Source organism: Panicum virgatum, chromosome 9K (assembly GCF_016808335.1).
Source record: "Panicum virgatum strain AP13 chromosome 9K, P.virgatum_v5, whole genome shotgun sequence".
Lineage (NCBI taxonomy): Eukaryota > Viridiplantae > Streptophyta > Magnoliopsida > Poales > Poaceae > Panicum > Panicum virgatum.
In genome coordinates, this window is record NC_053144.1 from 56,908,574 (window position 1) to 56,926,495 (window position 17,922).

A 17,922-nucleotide genomic window follows, 5' to 3' on the forward strand; every position below is an offset into this window, starting at 1 on the left:
CCCGTCGTCCCAAAGCTCCTACCGAACCTCCATCTACTCCTCCTTCCTCGGTCACTCCCGATATTTTTAATGATTCTAATACTCTTTCTGAGTCACATGATGCTTCTGATGAGCCACAGGTTGGTCAGCACTACAATCTACGTGATCGTACCAAAATTGAGCCACCTGACAAGTTGGGGTTCCCACGTGTTGGTGCTATTATTGGTGAGCCATCCAGTTATCATGAAGCTGCCAATATTCCAGAGTGGCAAGCTGCTATGACTGAGGAACTTGCTGCACTTGAGCGCACATGTACTTGGGATCTTGTTCCATTGCCATCTCATGCAGTACCTATCACATGCAAATGGGTATTCAAAATTAAAACCAAATCAGATGGTTCTATTGAGAGATATAAAGCTCGCTTGGTTGCCAGGGGTTTTCAGCAAACTCAAGGTGTTGATTATGATGAGACATTTGCTCCAGTTGCTCACATGACCACTGTTCGCACTCTAATTGCAGTGGCTGCTTCTTGTTCTTGGACTATCTCTCAGATGGATGTTAAGAATGCTTTTCTCCATGGTGATTTACATGAGGAAGTGTATATGCAACCCCCACCAAGTGTTCATGCACCTTCAGGATATGTTTGTCGTCTTCGTCGTGTATTATATGGTCTCAAACAGGCTCCTCGTGCTTGATTTGAGCGCTTTGTTTCTGTGATACGGGCTGCAGGCTTTTCACCAAGTGAGCATGATCCAACCTTATTTATTCATCGTTCTCCGCATGGACACACTTTACTTCTTCTATATGTTGATGATATGTTGCTTACGGGAGATGATATGGAACACATTTCTCATGTGAAGAAGCAACTTGGGGAGCAATTTCAGATATCTGATTTAGGTCCTCTCAGTTATTTCTTAGGGATTGAGGTTTTGCGTTCTGCCAAGGGCTATTATCTTTCTCAGTCCAAATATATACAAGATCTTCTTGCTCGCTCTGGCATTACCGATAGTCGGATTGCTGCAACACCTATGGATCTTCACTTGCAGCTTCGTCCTACTGATGGTGCCCCCTTGGAGGATCCCTCTCGATATAGGCATATTGTTAGGAGTCTTGTTTATCTAACTGTTACTCGACCTGACATTGCTCATGCTGTGCATATCTTGAGTCAGTTTGTGAGTGCTCCTACTTCGGTTCACTTTGGACACTTGCTTCGTGTGCTACGTTATTTAAGGGGGACATCATCTCAGTGTTTGCTTTATGCTTATGATAGTCCACTCCGTCTTCATGCTTACTCGGACTCCACTTGGGCGAGTGATCCCACAGACCGTCGTTCAGTCACTGGTTATCGTATCCTTCTTGGTTCTTCTCCTCTTGTTTGGAAGTCCAAGAAGCAGTCAGCTGTATCTCGATCAAATAAGAGGCAGAACTTCGAGCACTTGCCACTACCACTTCAGAGATTGTATCGCTTCGCTGGTTGTTAGCTGATTTTGGTATTTCTTGTGATACCCCCACACCTCTCATTTGTGATAATACCGGAGCCATACAGAATGCTAATGATCCGGTGAAGCATGAACTCACCAAACATATTGGTGTTGATGCATCTTTTACTCGCTCTCATTGTCATCAACAGACAATTGCTCTTCAGTATGTGCCATCTGAGCTGCAAGTAGCAGATTTTTTTACTAAAGCACAAACTCAAGAGCAACATCGACTTCATTTGCTCAAACTCAATGCTTCCGATCCTCCACCTCCGCCTTGAGTTTGAAGGGGGGTGTTAAGGCCCAAGAGGCCCACTATGCTTATACACACAACAAGACTACTGTCTATCTCTCTCCCTATTGTTCATTCTTCCTGAAGGTATTCTAACAGAGGGAACTAGGTGGGTTTTTTAAATAAGAAGAATTAGGCACCTAAGTTTGATTCAAAAAGAACCTGAACTTGGGTGGTGGGAGTGTACACCAACAAGACAACAACTGAGCTAGGCTAACTCCCTAACTTCCTAGTGACATGTATTGATTGTACAGGCAACAATAGTTATGTTTCCTCACCTGAGGGCGGTTAAATAGGGCAGCATCAAATGGGCCATCAAGCAGTCCCTCTTCAGAACTCCCAACTTGGCATATGAACTGCCCTTCCAAATTGGTCACCACCTTAATTACATAAGAGAGGAGGGGGGAAAGGTTATATTAGCTACAAAAATGAATCAACTTATGTTAAGCAAATTGGTCTAACTGATGTTATGTCATATTGGTATAAACCTGAAAGAAAAGAACAAAAGTACTCACAATTCGATTATGATTACTGTCTGATATAAATACTCGATTGTTTTCCACATCAAGTGCAAGTTTCCCAGGAAATTTTAGAGGTGAAGTTAGTAAACGACTATCCTTGTCCTTCTCCAATGCCAATGGAAGGGGATCATTCCGTAATAATTTCTTGTCTTCATAAAATTCAAGTGCTGCACCAACTACATCATCAAGATCCTGAAAAGAGCATGAATAAATAGATTTTACTGGATGTAACTATAAACTTTTGGAATAAATATATATGGACAATAGCAAGGCCCTCCCTCCCTCCCCCCTCTCCCACGCGCGCGTGCAATAGCAAAAGTCATGGAAATAATTTTATGTGATCAATAGCAAAAGTTTAAAGGGAATGACTCAGTTTTGATGGTAAACAATTAAAATGGTACCCACAGATGAATGCTTGCGCAATTTCTTGATGAAGCTGCTTGGATTCCCAAACTGCAACCAACAACAGGCCAGTACTTGTACACTAACAAATACCGAGTATGATGTGAGAGGCATTGCTAGGAATATCTTGTGTCAGTTGGAGGGTCAATTTATGAAGCAGTTCTGCAGGTTATAAGCTGTGTTTTTGGTTGGTTTCCTTTCATGTTTAGTCGGTTTAAGCCCTAGGTGCTGAAAGTCGGCTAAAAAGTAACTCCTTGTGTATACTTGGGGCATGGATCCTTTGGAAGCATAGAAATGCTTGTGTGTTTGAAGGAGCCTCTCCAAACCTGCAGGTGGCAGTGCAAGCCTTCAAGGAGGAGTCCCACCTGTGGAAATTCTCGGGGGGCAAAAAGCTTACTGCCCTAAGCCTCGAGTTGAGTGTGGTGCGGGCCTAGTGGTCTGGTCCTTGTATTTTTATGTAATACTCCCTCCGTCCATTTATCTCCTTCATCTAAGCAAAATTTTATTTTCCAAAAATCTCCTTCGTATTAGTCTGGGACCACGGGTTTGGCTTCTCGTACATGCTGCACATTTGGTGCTCATTGGCTGCTCCTTGTCTGCATTTATTGCACCTTGGCTGTTCATTGGCTGTGACTCCCTGGCTACTCCTTGCCTTAAATGCAAATTGGCGTCATTTTACTGCTCCTTGGTCATTGCACCGAAGGCTAATACGATGGAGACTTATGGACGGAGTAGTTTCTAGATCTTTATATTAAGAGATACGCAGCTCTCCTGCGTGTTCGAGAGAAAAAAAAGTCGGCTAAAAAGTGTTTGGTGGTACTTGAAGCGATAGAGACCTGGTGCAAAAAACTCTGTAACTGTAGTTTCACTGTGATGAGCATGAGATTCAGGATCATCCATTCTGGGTGGAAAAAAATAAGGATGCAAAAAACAAACATTTTTTAAGAAATTACGTTCGCACGCAACCATTCTCTTTCAAGAGAAATGTGTCGATACCTTTCTATGACCTTCGCCTGATATCTGTGCTAGAACCTTTCCGTTGGGTCCAATAAGAACAAATGTAGGCCAAGAGTTCACACCGAGTTCTCTCCACAAGTACATGTCACCATCATTTACAACCTTCAAAATGATAACATCTCAGGTAAGTTAACAATCGAAAAGTAAATAACACACAAAAGGTTCTTCAACCATATAAAAAAATGCTGATGGCAAAAGTAGTTGATACGTGTCTTCTGATATGGAGTACATGTTAATGTGCAACAAAAACAAATAAAGCAGGTACCTGAGCAAAGAGACTACGAGAGATCACGTAAACTGAGTAGGGACACAGGAATGAGTGCACTTCATTTGAACATTTCAGAAGTTGTTCTCATACCGGGTGAGTAATTTTGTAGCGCAGAACTGCATTACGAATAGCATCAAGGTCTTTTTCATTATCAAATTTGGCAGAGTGCACACCAACAACAGTGAACTGCATATAATTAGGAAACATATATGTGAAGTTCCAATTTATAGCCATCTTCAGACAAAAAGAATTGTCATGTATATGACTATATAATGTGCCATCATATGTTTTACAAACAATAATGGCTTGTCTGATTCCAAACAAACCATGTTATTAATTTAATTGTAGTACTAAGAAGTTAAGATAAAGATAGCTGCATCTGGAGTGGATCTGCTACCCTTCATAAGTTTAAATTTCCATAGCACTGAACTCAAATGCAGTACAAATTTGTAATCAAGATCAGAAGTTCTGTGATATGGCATTGAGGTGAATGTTACAGTTTCTGGACAATGAACAACCATATGATCAAAGTACTGAAAGTAGAAAATGGATAAAACAACCATGACACATAACAAATTGCATGGAAATTATATGCCAAGATCTACAACAAAATACTCTGGTTGTTGTAACTCTCAACTAGTACTAAACTAATAACTTAGAGATGATTCATTGATTCTAACCAAAGGGATTTTGTTGCCCAAGAATACTTATCCAGACATATAAACAGGACCCAATATGTGAAGAGAAACAAATGCTCACAGGTTTGTCTTTATACTTCTTCTCTACAAACTCCAGGTCTGGCAAGACATGCATGCAGTTGATGCAGCAATAGGTCCAAAAATCCAGCAGTACCACCCTTCCTTTTAAATCCTGCAGCAAAAATTTACACAATAATATTTTTAAGTGCTGAATAAAAAATTCCCAGACCTAGTAAAGAAATTCAAGGTTAGAATTGTAGTCATACATCATGCTTTAGTTCTTACTGAAGAAGAAAATATTCTCTTCGGCAAGATAGTAACCATATTTACCAATAACTACTACAAAGCATAAAAGTCTACCACCTTAGTGCACTCTATATTGAATGAGCCAAGGAGCTACCCTAAATAGCTAAGAATTAGTCTAGCGCATTTCAAGTTGAATAAATGAACAGTAAACAGATGATGAACTTTTTTTTTTGGGTGTAATCATGCCCCTATAAATCATGTTTGATGTTGTTTCAGGTATTGCAGGTGTGATCAGTATACTTGCATGCAGTTGAATCGAGTAAATGTTCATGAAAACTGTATATGCATGAGTTAAATCAGCAATGGAGCATCCTGACCACAAGAGTATCATCAGTGTAACTATCTTGACTGAAATTTATTCATAAATGCTAGAAGGCTGTCAAGAGGAACTATTGGGTTACGTTAGTTGCAATCTAGGCAGCCCAATTGCATAGATATACTAGCAAGATCCTCATAGTTCAAATCCAAATGTCAGGACATGCAACTGGTACTGTAAAAAAGTTGCAGCTATGATAATAACCTAAATGAGTTCTAAATTACTCTTCCAAACTGAAGCGGGGCCGTATTCAACCAGTCAAGCTTTCGTGGAAACTCAGGAGCATATGTGGCAGAACCCCTGTGACAAAATTTGATAGAACATTAGTGTCTAAGTGCAAAAGAACAGACTTGGTACAATAAGCAAATCCAAGCCTTACAGGCCTTGAAAATAGATGAATATGCATTAGTCGGTTACCAACCCAAATTCAAAATCAGCTAAATACTTCTTTATTTGTTGAGCTCTTGATGACAGTGAATCTCCTGCAAGCAGATGGTAAGATGAGTTGACATAACTGATTTAAGTCACTGGCAACAACATTTTTTTTCTTGAACATGCAGGAGAGCTGCATATCATTATTAAGAAGAGGAAGAAGATAATAACCCTTACAAACTCACACCAACTAACCTCACACAAACTCGTAGAGTTAGAATGCATGTGCACCCTTGTAAAAACAAAGAAACTACCTCTACCAAAACCGTAGATGCAAGAACTCCTACTGATGACTGGCACAAGGGCAAGGAGAGCCCTTACCCCCAGCCAAACTCCAGAAATAAAGTTCCTCCCTAGCGAGCAACAAGGCTTCAGCTACATTGGGAGAGGCACCATCCAAAACACACTGATTGCGATGCTTCCGAATTGTCCAAGCTCCTAAGATGGTGATGGAGTTGAGACCTTTTCGGGCCTGACCATCAACCGAAAGTTTCCACCCTAGACAACTGAGAAATCATCTGGATGCAGAGATAGGGCCTGCAGTCCGCAGGAGGCTGAACCAAAATTGCCATGCACAGACACATGAGATGAGCAGTTGGCTTTGGAACCAAATACTTCTGAGCTCGGTTTCAATCATCTCTCTAGATATGCCAAAGGAATTAGTCGCTAGAATTACCTTGCAGGCCAGCCTTACAGTCCACAATTGCACCAGTTATGAAAGATGGAATTTTTTTATTGTTATTTTTCGAATCGAGGTTATGCCCCATATCCATCACTAGAATGGAAATACCGGAGAGTTTACGGACAGGGTAGGAAGATGGGGAAAAGATAGGAAGATCGGGGACAAGCAAGGGGGACTAAAGAACCTGACCTTCAGGCCCTAGTGTTGGTGTATATGTGAGCCCATGTATAGAGGCTCATCTAGAGGCCCATGTATAGGAACTATATATCCCATCCTTCTAGGGTTTGGAGGAATACACAATATTATTCTCTCCTACATGGTATCAGCTAGATTTTCCTCTCTACCTCTCTTCCTCTAGCTGCCACCGCCGCCGGTACCATGGCCGGCCGGCCGCCGGCGCCGCCCCTCTTTCCCTTCCCTCCCTTTTCCTCCTTCCCTCCCCTTTCCTCTGCTCAGGGCGCAGCCACCCCCTACGCCGGCGCGCCCCCGCGGCCCCAGCCCCAGCGCGGGTGCGGGCGCGGCCGGCGCGGCCTGCCCTGCGGACCCGCCGCCCCCGCGGCCCCAGCCCGTGCGCCTGCCGCCGGCTCCGCCGCCCATGGCGCACCTGGCGCCGCCGGATCCGCTGCCCCCGGCGCTCCTCCGGCCGTGGGCGCGGGGGGCGCGGGCGCGTGACTGCCCCAGGGCGCCGCCGCCACCCCTGCGGCGTGGCCCCAGGGCGCCCCCGCGGCCGCGAGCTCCCCCTGCGCCCGACTGCCCAGCGCGCCCCTGGGGGGCACGCCCGCCGCTTCGGCCGTTGCGTGGCCTTGCGCCGCTGCCGCCGCCCCCACTGCGGGCGCGGGCACGGCTGTGTGCCTGGGCTGCGCGCCAGCTCCGGCTTGTGGGCCGTGTCATGCTCCTGGGCTGGGCCAGCTCCCACCAGGCCCACGCAAGGTAGCGCAAGAAATCGTGCAGTCGAGCTGCCGCGAGCCTGCTACCGCCGCCGCACTGGACGCGTGCGCCTCGCCGGCTCACCTGCTGCGCTCGGCCGGCGCGGCCGCAGCCGCCGTGGCCGCCCCTCCTCTGCTCCAGGGCGCGGGCACCGCCGCCACCGCCGCCGCCGCCTTCCGCGGGCAGCAGCTCACCGCCGGCGCTGCTACGGCCGACGCTGCTCGCGCCGCTGCCCTCGCTTGAGAGCGCGAGCGCTCCGCGGCCGACGCTCTCACTCGTCGGGCCGCCGAGGCGGAGCATTACATCCTTGTCCAGCCCGTCAACGGCGCTTCGTCCTCCCACCAGGCTCCGCCTTCTGGATCTGGACCCAGACTCCACCCTCTGGATCTGGACCCCGGATCGACCCGACCGACCCCCTCCTTGGTGCTCCTCTCACCGGCCAGACCGGGGGTGGGGGAGGCCGCGGGCGTCGGCGGCGGGGCGGACGTGGTGGTGCTGGTGCTGGCGGCACTGCTCCTGGGGGTCCTTGTGGAGGCCGTCGGGGCACTCCGACCCCGATTCCGGCTCCCACTCCTGCTCCTGCCCCCGGAGGTACGCCCTGGCCATCCTTCAGCAACCCATGGTCCGGGCGTATCCCGATGTGGCAGTTTCAGGGTCAGGGGAGCCCACGTCCTCAGCCCCAGCCGGCGGCCATGTTCACCGGTGCTGCTCCCCTGTTCGCGCGGTTCTGGACCCCGCCCGCTCAGCCCAGCCAGCAGCCGACCTGGCCTGGGGGGTGGGACCAGGCCGCACTGGCGCAGTCCTTCAGTGCCATGGGGCTGACGCCGCCGGTCAGCACCTAGTGGATCGCCGAATCAGGTGCCTCCTTCCACACCACTCCAGATGCCGGTATCCTCTCTTCTGTCCGGCCCCCACACCCCTCTTGTCCTTCTTCCATCATGGTTGGTGATGGGTCTTGCCTTCCTGTCACCGCCGTGGGTTCTGCTTCTAGTTCTTTTCATCTTCCCAATGTCCTTATTGCTTCTCAGATGATTCATAACCTTTTTTCCATTCGTCAGTTTACAGCTGACAATTCTTGTTCCATCGAATTTGACTCTTCTGGCCTTACTGTAAAGGATTCGGCCTCCCGTCGTCCGCTCCTCCGGTGTGACAGCACGGGACCCCTTTACACCCTTCGCCTTCCGTCTTCCGCTGCACCACTTTCGCCTTCTTCTTCGTCTGCCGCTTTTGCCGTGACGCCGTCTTCCACCACCTGGCACCGCCGTCTTGGTCACCCTGGCCGCGACATTCTGGCTCAGCTCAGTCGTAGTACCGATGTTCCTTGTACTAGGGCTCCTGCTGAGCATCTCTGCCATGCGTGCTAGTTTGGTCGTCATGTTCGACTTTCTTTTTCTTCTTCTTCGCATGCGACGCATGCCTTTGATCTTGTTCACTGTGACCTGTGGACATCTCCTGTACTCAGCATGTCTGGCTACAAATACTTTCTGGTCGTCGTCAATGATTTCTCACACTACTCTTGGACTTTTCCTTTGCGCGCCAAGTCTGAGACCTTCCCCACCCTCCTCCACTTCTTTGCCTGGGTGTCCACTCAGTTCGGCCTCACCGTTAAGGCCATCCAGTGTGACAACGGGCGTGAGTTCGATAACTCCACCTCCTGTTCCTTCTTCCTCTCTCGGGGTGTTCAGCTGCGTATGTCTTGTCTGTATACCTCTCCTCAGAACGGCAAGGCTGAGCGGATGATTCACACGACGAATGACGTCGTGCGCACCTTTCTGATCCAGGCCTCTCTGCCCCGCGCTTCTGGGCTGAGAGCCTCCACACCGCCACCTACTTGCTCAACCGTCTTTCGTCCACTGCTTCTCCTGCTCCCACTCCACACCACACTCTCTTCGGTACCCCTCCTCGCTACGACCACCTTCGGGTCTTCGGGTGTGCGTGTTACCCTAACACCTCCGCCACTGCTCCTCACAAGCTGACGCCCCGCTCGACTCGTTGTGTGTTCCTTGGTTACTCCCCTGACCACAAGGGGTACCGATGCTTTGACCTCACCTCTCGCCGCGTCCTGATCTCCCGACACGTCGTGTTTGACGAGTCGGATTTCCCCTACTCCACCTCCTCCACACCTCCTGACCCCGAGCTGGAGTCTCTGTTTTCGACTGACCCGGTGGTTCAGCCACCTTTACCTGTCTGTCCTTTCCCTGCAGGTTTTCCCGGTACACCGGCACCGCTTCCGGTGATCCCTGCTGCGCCAAGCGCGGCCCCGGGCCCGCGGTCGCGCCACGCGCGGCCCCCGAACCTCCGGTCGTGCTACGCGCGGACCGGTGTCTCCTGCTGCGCCACGCGCGGCCCCAGTGCCTTCCACTACACCTGCGCGGTACGCTCAGCCGGTGCAGGTGCATCGGCGTCGTTTGGCGCCGACACCGGTGCCGCCGCGGTACGCTCAGCCGGTGCAGGTGTACCGGCATCGTTCGGCGCCGACACCGGCGCCGCCTCCAGCTCCGGCTCCGGCTCCGGAGGCTCCTGCGGCGCCTACACCGGAGTCGTCGCCGCCGCTTTCTACACCGTAGCCGTCACCGCCACCGCCTCCGCCGACTCGCTCTCGAGTTGAGCCGGCGGTGTACCACCCGCCAGTCATCCACCGGGATCCTCGGCATATCCATCCCATGGTGACTCGGCGGATGGCGTCTCAGGCCGCGACTCTCTCCGCCACCGAGGGAGAGCCGCGAGTCTCTCCAGTACCCTCCTCTGTCCGCGACGCCTTGGCGGATCCTCACTGACGTCGTGCGATGAAAGAGGAATACGCGACTCTACTTGCCAACCAGACGTGGGACCTCGTACCGCGTCCATCTGGTTGCAGTGTGGTCACAGGCAAGTGAATCTGGACGCATAAGCGTCGGGCTGACGACACACTGGAGCGCTACAAGGCTCGCTGGGTTCTCCGGGGGTTCACCCAGCGGCCTGGTGTGCACTATGATGACACCTTCAGTCCAGTGGTGAAGCCTGCTACTGTGCGCACGGTCCTCTCGCTTGCGCTCTCTCGCTCTTGGCATGTGCATCAGCTGGATGTGAAGAATGCGTTTCTTCATGGCACTCTGTCAGAGACTGTCTACTGCTCTCAGCCAGTGGGATTTGTGGACTCGAGTCGTCCGGATATGGTCTGTCGGCTCAACAAGTCCCTCTATGGTCTGAAGCAGGCTCCTCGGGCTTGGTACTCTCGGTTCGCCACGTTCTTGCTGACTTTGGACTTCACCGAGGCCAAGGCTGACACTTCTCTGTTCATCTACCATCGTGAGGATGAGACTGCCTACCTGCTGCTCTATGTTGATGATATTGTGCTCACCGCCTCCAGTCAGCAGTTACTTGAGCGCGTTATCTCCTCTCTGCAGCAGGAGTTTGCTATGAAGGATCTTGGTCAGCTCCACCACTTCTTGGGCGTTACTGTTGAGACTCGCCCGTCTGGCCTGTTCCTTCACCAACGGCAGTATGCACTCGACATTCTGGAACGGGCTGGGATGACTGAATGCAAGCCATGATCCACTCCTGTCGATACTCAGGCGAAGCTGTCTGCTGATCTGGGCGATCCCGTGGCTGATCCTACTGCCTACCGGAGCCTCGCCGGTGCCTTGCAGTACCTCACCTTCACTCGACCGGATCTCACCTATGCCGTTCAGCAGGTCTGTCTTCACATGCATAATCCCCGGGAGTCTCACCTTGCTACACTGAAGCGTCTCCTACGCTACGTCCGTGGCACTGTTGGCTTCGGCTTGATTCTTCACCGCTCTCCCACCTCTGAGCTGGTGGTCTACACCGACACTAATTGGGCTGGCTGCCCGGACACTCGCCGCTCCATTTCCGGCTATGCCGTCTTCCTGGGCGGCAACCAGGTCTCCTGGTCGTCTAAGCGGTAGCCGGTTGTCTCCCGCTCCAGTGCTGAGGCGGAGTACCGGGCTGTCACTAACGGCGTGGCGGAGGCGTCCTGGCTCCGACAGCTCTTGGCGGAGCTCTACAGCCCGCTCGCCAAGAGCACGCTCGTCTACTGCGACAACGTCAGCGCCGTATATCTCTCCACTAACCCCGTCCAGCATCAGCGGGCGAAGCATGTGGAGATCGACTTGCACTTCGTGCGCGACAGGGTCGCCGTCGGCGATGTTCAGGTTCTCCATGTCCCGACCACCTCCCAGTTTGCCGACATCTTCACCAAGGGTCTTCCCTCCTCGACGTTCTCGGAGTTTCGGTCCAGCCTCAACGTAGCCAGTGGCTAGTTGTGGCTGTGGGGAGAGGGTATTTGCCCTTTGTACTTTCTTCTTGTCCAGTCCTGAACACCGCTGCGACGGTAGTTCAGACTGCGGGGGGTGTTGGCTTTCTTGTTGTCCAGTATTGAACACCGCTGCGCCAGTAGTTCAGACTGCGGTGGAGTGTTGGTGTATATGTGAGCTCATGTATAGAGGCTCATCTAGAGGTCCATGTATAGGAACTATCTATGATACGCGGATACTTCGCAAAACTCACGTACCGGTATCGGATACCGTATCGGATACCCGTACTCCACGGATACTCCTGGATACGTATCCCGTAAGTATCGGACTATTTAGGTATTTTCAAATAATAAAAATAAATCGGATACTCGTGGGATACCTGTGGATACCTGTCTGATACCTCCAAACCCTAACAACACCACTCAATCGCTTCGTATAAAGGTCCTCCGTTCAGCTGTGCCACCCTTTCATCCCCACTCGCGCAGCCGCAGGCCCGCAGCAGCCTCGCACGGCTCCCTTGCTGTCACCGCCGCTCGGCCACCCGCCCACGCCTCCTCCTGCTCCTTCCCCGCTGCTCATCGCCCCCTTGCCGTCACCGCCGCCCGGCCACCCGCCCGTGCCTCCTCCTGCTCCTTCCCCATCGCTCGTCGCTCCCTTGCCGTCACCTCCGCCCGCCACCCGTCCGTGCCTCCTACTGCTCCAGCGGCTACGCGGCCTGTCCAGACAGAGGCCCGCACATCTGTTAAAGCACTATTTAGGGTGGTGCTGCGCTGCTGGAGCTCGCCGCTGGCGGGCTGCCACAGCCGCCGGAGCGCGCCTCTGGACGGCCCGCGCGGCCGCTAGAGAGGGAGAGGATGAGCCGCGGCCTCCGGAGAGGGAGAGGAGGAGCCGCGGCCGCTGGAGTTGGCCGCTACACAGAGAAAGAGAGAGAGAGAGAGAGTGCCGGAGGTTGGGGAAGAAGACGACCGACATCCATTCGTGGAACAGACGAACAGGTAAAATAAGATTGGTTCTTTTTTTCTTTGCCACTTCCCTTTTCTAATAATTATAGAACATATGAATATATGAGTCTATGACGCATTATAGTCCTTCTCACATTCTAGTTCCTGAAACTTTTATTTATTTTTATTTTTTATATATATTGGCGTATCCCCGTATCCTTGTTTTTGGAAAAATGGCGTATCGGAGTATCCCCGTATCGCGTATCGATATCCGCATCCGCGTATCCGGGCAACATAGGGAACTATATATCCCACCCTTCTAGGGTTTGGAGGAATACACACAATTATTCTCTCCTACACCTAGCAACCAAAGGCCCCGGGATTCCCAGGAATTCGGAATTGCATTGTAACATTGGTGCAGTGTTTAAAAAGGTTCTATACCCTAGGGGTAGTCGGGTGTCACCTAGCACCTAGGTGGCGATTAGGAGGGTCAGGTGGCCAGCTATGCTGTACAGGCAGCAATTAGGTGGTAGGCAGGAGGGTGCTGGATTGCTAGAATGTTTGCGCCTAGGTGAACTGGGAAGCCAATTTTTAAATTGTGGCATTGTGTTAGACCCATCATTTTATAAGTTATCACCAAATTTCTAACTGGGATGATCCATTAGAATTAACTGACCCTTAAAATTGTTTGCAACAATTAAACTGTATAATCCTCCTCGATCTGGATTTCTTACCTTCATTATTAACAAAAATTGAACTATTTCCACCCACGAAAAAATTCAGCAGCCCTTTGGGAGATGCAAACTGCATTGCCTGCATAAATTAAAAGGATGTTTGACAATTAATATCAAACTAATTAGAGTTACCAGCAAGAATTCAGTGATGACAAGAGCAAAAGATGTGAAACACTGACATGGAAACTTGGCCTTCGATATGAATTGTAGAAACTAATATGTAAAAATTCATGAGAATATGGCACAACATTTTAGAAATGACTCTTGCATCAAATCATGCCATTATCAGTAATATTAGTCAATAAAATTCATTTGCATGCAATGTAATATTCTTCTATGAGATGATGGCCATGTTCACCAGTTTTAATAGTATTCAAGATTCACAGCCTATGAAACAGGCACACTTACTAAATAAGATATTTCACAGAAAACCAGCCTATGAAACAGGCACACTTACTAAATAAGATATTTCACAGAAAACTCGAAAGTCCTGTCGAGCCAGGCTGGCCTCCTAGGCAAGTTATGAGCCATGGCAGCACCGCAGTACTAATCCTTAATGGCCAATACAACTGAGGTGAAGAAGAACAAAAAGGCAGAATCACACAAGGTGTCTTCAATGGTGCGAACATGTGAGGTGTGTGTGGGACCCCTCAAACAGGGTAGATCTCTAGTTATAAACCATCTCTGATGTAATTGGAAACTATGAAGCATATCAAACTAATTCAGTAAACAACAAGGGTAAGGACTAAGAAAGAATCGTTCCTCCTCAAATAACCACCATTTGATTTCTCAAATCTCAGTAACCTTTGCCGGTGGCTACAGGTTATCACATAATCACATGCTAGAAGCTAAATAGGGTCTATCATTTGTTAGCATAGACCCTCACCTCGTTCTGAAGATGCAATCATTTGGTTTCATTTAATACAAAATCAAGGCAAATCCAGATCTTTTTGTAGATAATTACTCAATTTCAAAATAGTTGCCCAATTACCCTATGCACACAAACCCAGGATGACAAATTTTGATACGCCTGTTAAATGATGTAATTTCAGTCACTTAACATGTTTCATGTTAATAGCAGGAAAGACAGTGATAGCTATAGCATCAATTTTCCTCAAAAGACAATTATTTTAAACGGAGGGATGCAAGTAATTGTGCCACAAAGTTCAGATGCAGAATCCACTAGGACTTTAAGTGAAGAAATCAAAACAAGGGCAAAAGAAGCACACTTCTAACAAATGAGGAATCCTTTGAATATCTTATAACTGCCATTCTAGTGCGCAATGAAAGGTTTTATGCAGCTAAAATGGTAGCAGTATTTACCAGTTTAGCCCACTATAAACTGTACACTAGTCGTGACAAAAAGTCTTAACTCTAGTGGTGCAACCAGAGAATAACGGAGGATAATAAACCATCCTCAAGTGGTCTGCCCAAATTTTCGCCTATCCCTGTGTTTTCCTTTTCCCACATGGAACTTGCCTGTAACCTAATACTTCTCTTACATGTATAATTGTGTTAATTTCCAAAGCTACAAACATACACCAGGAATATACATATTAATGGATAAACTGAAGCAAGAAAATAACTATGAAACAAGTTGGTTATGCAACAATTGTACCTTCCAATTTCTGGCTGCAACAAAAAGACAGGAAACGGCTACTCCCAGACTTCCATATCTCAATATTTCCCGTCGAGAACCCAACAACCTGCAGGATTCTTTACTACATAAATCAGTGCGAGGAGCATATTCCCAGAAAGATATTTCAAATAAGACAGGATGTAAGTGAGCATTTGGAAACAGTGAAATCAAGTCTCAACAGCTATTTAAGCCTTTCCTTTTGGAAGAAACTGACCTTACCCTTCAGTTTTTGAGATTGGAGAACTTTTTGTGCCAGATAATCCAGCATTAGTTGCCCCATTCAGACTCTCAGGTGAAGCATTTCCTATGGAACTACTATTCTCAGAACTTTCTGCCCCATCATCTGCATTAACTGTCTTTTAATCAGAACCAAGTACTCTGTACAACCAACAGAAGATGTATCTAGCTCCATTGTCAACAAAACAACCATTTTACAATATATATTCAGGCCAGATCAGTTTGGCTACACGGACACCAATAAGTTTCAACCAGAATTCAGAAAAGCAGCATATGAGTCATATTCAAGCTAATAAATCAAAACCAATGTGATGGGTTTTGCGCAAGAAGATCCAAAAGATTTATTTCCACTTTTTCATACAAGAGATATGCTATTGGATCAAACGGATTTTGCTTGAACTACATACTGTGGCGAGCATTAGAACCACCATAAAAAATGTCGTTAATTGAAACATCTCCAATGTTCTTTCTTATGAGCGAGGGACTGCCTTGTTGTAATGCATCTTCCTCTAGAGTAGTCGTCACAGCGATACACCTGCGAGATGGGTGACCAGATGAACTATTTAATTGAAAAAATTTCATGGAAGTAATTAATTGCATCCTAACTAATAAGGATGTTGATGTAATTTCATGGAAGTAACTGGCACATCAAAGTAGTTACTTAAGATGTGAAACATGCAGAACTTAAAGCATTAGCATCGCTGTAGCATTTATAAAGATCTAGTTAGAGTTAACTCAAACTGCTAGAACTTCAGTGTTACGATCAAATAAGCAGGCATAATTATAACAGAAGGAAACATCGAATACACACCTCATTTCCGCAGCTTTTGCAGCTTGAACACCAGCAAGCGCATCTTCTATCACAATGCACTGGCAAAAAAAAGTTCATCCAAACGAATAAAATATGATCGAAGGAATGGATATTGCATATCAGCGCTTAGAATGATAGACTTTGGTTTTTCCTCATGTCTGACAAACAACAAATTAGAACAAGCATCGGTTACAAAATTTTGCAATTAAGTGGGGAAGCCTAGTGGTAGAATAACATTCAACTTTGAATCTCAATCGTACCCAGACTTCAGGTAGAATAACATTCAACTTTGAATCTCACTCATACCAAACTTCAGGTAGAATAACATCCAACTTTGAATCTCACTCGTACCCAGACTTCACACATGTAACAACTAAGCACCCCATCTGTCACTCAGCATCCACTGCTAGTTATAAGTGTTACATATATAAGCCAACCAAGATATGTTTACATTTGTGGCAATCCCATGTTGTCTAATGATGCTTCAAGAGATTATAAAATAATGCTATCTAATATACATGTTATTCTACCTTCGCCGACCATCGCAGTTCCACCTTCGCCGCCTGTCTCCACACAACCTAATCCGGTGTGTGTGTGTGTGTGTGTGTGTGTGTGTGTGTGTGTGTGTGTGTGTGTGTGTGTGTGTGTGTGTGTGTGTGGAGTGGGGGGGGGGGGTAGGGAATCAGTATACACATCTCTAATAGCTACCTTCTCTAATCCCCAAGGTTAGTAACAATAGCAAAGTGGCAAACTGCATTGCTCTTAGTAAGCATTAATCATGCAGAAAGCAGAAGCATAGACAACTAATTGGCTAAATCGGGGAGAAGAAAAGAGTAATTCTAATTCAAGTCTTTGTCTGCTGTTAGTTTAATCTAGGGTGTATTTAACATATACCAAAAGGCTACATATGAACTCTTGAAATCCACCATACCTTACAAATATGATAGTTTGGTACAGCATGACACTAAGTGTTCATCAGGCTGCTTTTACAAGTTTGAGACTGCACTAGCATTAAGACAGCCAGGAACAGAGCAGCAACATAATTTAGGTGTTACTGCTAGTGTTGTAGAACAGCCAGAGTCATTCGAACATATTAACCAAAGCCATTAGCTAAGCGTAATAGGACACCTACAGTCCTTTTGCTCCACTAGATTCTACATGTTCGAATCTTTTTCATAAAGGAGTTGCCCTCTATCCATTCTGATTTATAAGATAATTTACCTCACTTGTGTCAACACCTAAGTTCTTTGATGCCGACAGGAATATGTCCGGGGCAGGCTTCAAATTTTCAAATGCATCAGCAGAAACAATGGCATCAAATCTGAAATCCAAAACGGATCCATCAGGACCACATAACAATTGGTGGAAAGATTAAAATGAGCATAACAGTAAATCTTCAGAGTTCTCTAAATTCCTAGGTGGTATTTTGAATTCTGCCAGCTGTGAATTGTGATTGAACTTAAGTCCACCACACATATACAATGTCATAATAGTAACAAAGTTCAGTTCCTTCATAATTCTTAGGGCTTTGGGCATAAGTTCAGTCCAATGACAAAAATAAGTCCAAGGCTACTTCTTATGTTCAGTTTAAAGTTTGAACCCATAATATAGGAAGATCTAATTAGGCTATCAGACTCCGAGAGAACTAGAGAAGCTTGTGACAGATCTATAATATCTACTAACCCCAATCCAAAATGTAAGTCAATTTAGCCATCCCCACTTATACCTAGTGCAAATCACTCAACACTTTCGTGGCACTTCCCCATCCCTCTTTCCTGTTCTACCCTTATTAGTTGCATTGCCTTTTCATTTCCTATGCTCTCATCTACGGTTATGGCCTTGGTCCTGTGCGTGCAGCAGCTGCACATGCACTGTATTCTGCAGTTAGATAGCTAACTATTAGGTACATTTGTTATTGAGTTATTAGTAGGCATAGGTGCATGCGGATATCTTGTTAACCACGTGAAGATTGTGTTAATTTGCAGG

At 47.5% G+C, this 17,922-nt stretch overlaps 1 protein-coding gene across 6 annotated transcripts in view; it reads right to left on the bottom strand.

Moving 5' to 3' along the window:
* Positions 1 to 17,922, bottom strand: part of LOC120652589 (protein SUPPRESSOR OF QUENCHING 1, chloroplastic) — a 39,937-nt gene that overhangs the window by 15,980 nt on the left and 6,035 nt on the right. For 2 of the 6 annotated variants that reach the window (XM_039930455.1, XM_039930453.1), the window contains exons 5-18: positions 17,158 to 17,257; positions 16,467 to 16,514; positions 15,937 to 15,995; positions 15,533 to 15,660; positions 15,108 to 15,240; positions 14,868 to 14,955; positions 13,250 to 13,328; positions 5,699 to 5,759; positions 5,502 to 5,577; positions 4,717 to 4,827; positions 4,048 to 4,143; positions 3,669 to 3,791; positions 2,265 to 2,462; positions 2,028 to 2,129 (exon numbers count right to left, since the gene is read on the bottom strand). In XM_039930455.1, the coding sequence (XP_039786389.1) occupies positions 2,028 to 2,129; positions 2,265 to 2,462; positions 3,669 to 3,791; positions 4,048 to 4,143; positions 4,717 to 4,827; positions 5,502 to 5,577; positions 5,699 to 5,759; positions 13,250 to 13,328; positions 14,868 to 14,955; positions 15,108 to 15,240; positions 15,533 to 15,660; positions 15,937 to 15,995; positions 16,467 to 16,514; positions 17,158 to 17,257 (1,402 nt within the window). The remainder of the gene's footprint in view (positions 1 to 2,027; positions 2,130 to 2,264; positions 2,463 to 3,668; positions 3,792 to 4,047; positions 4,144 to 4,716; positions 4,828 to 5,501; positions 5,578 to 5,698; positions 5,760 to 13,249; positions 13,329 to 14,867; positions 14,956 to 15,107; positions 15,241 to 15,532; positions 15,661 to 15,936; positions 15,996 to 16,466; positions 16,515 to 17,157; positions 17,258 to 17,922) is intronic. The other 4 variants (XM_039930459.1, XM_039930458.1, XM_039930454.1 and 1 more) reach the window with 3 other exon arrangements.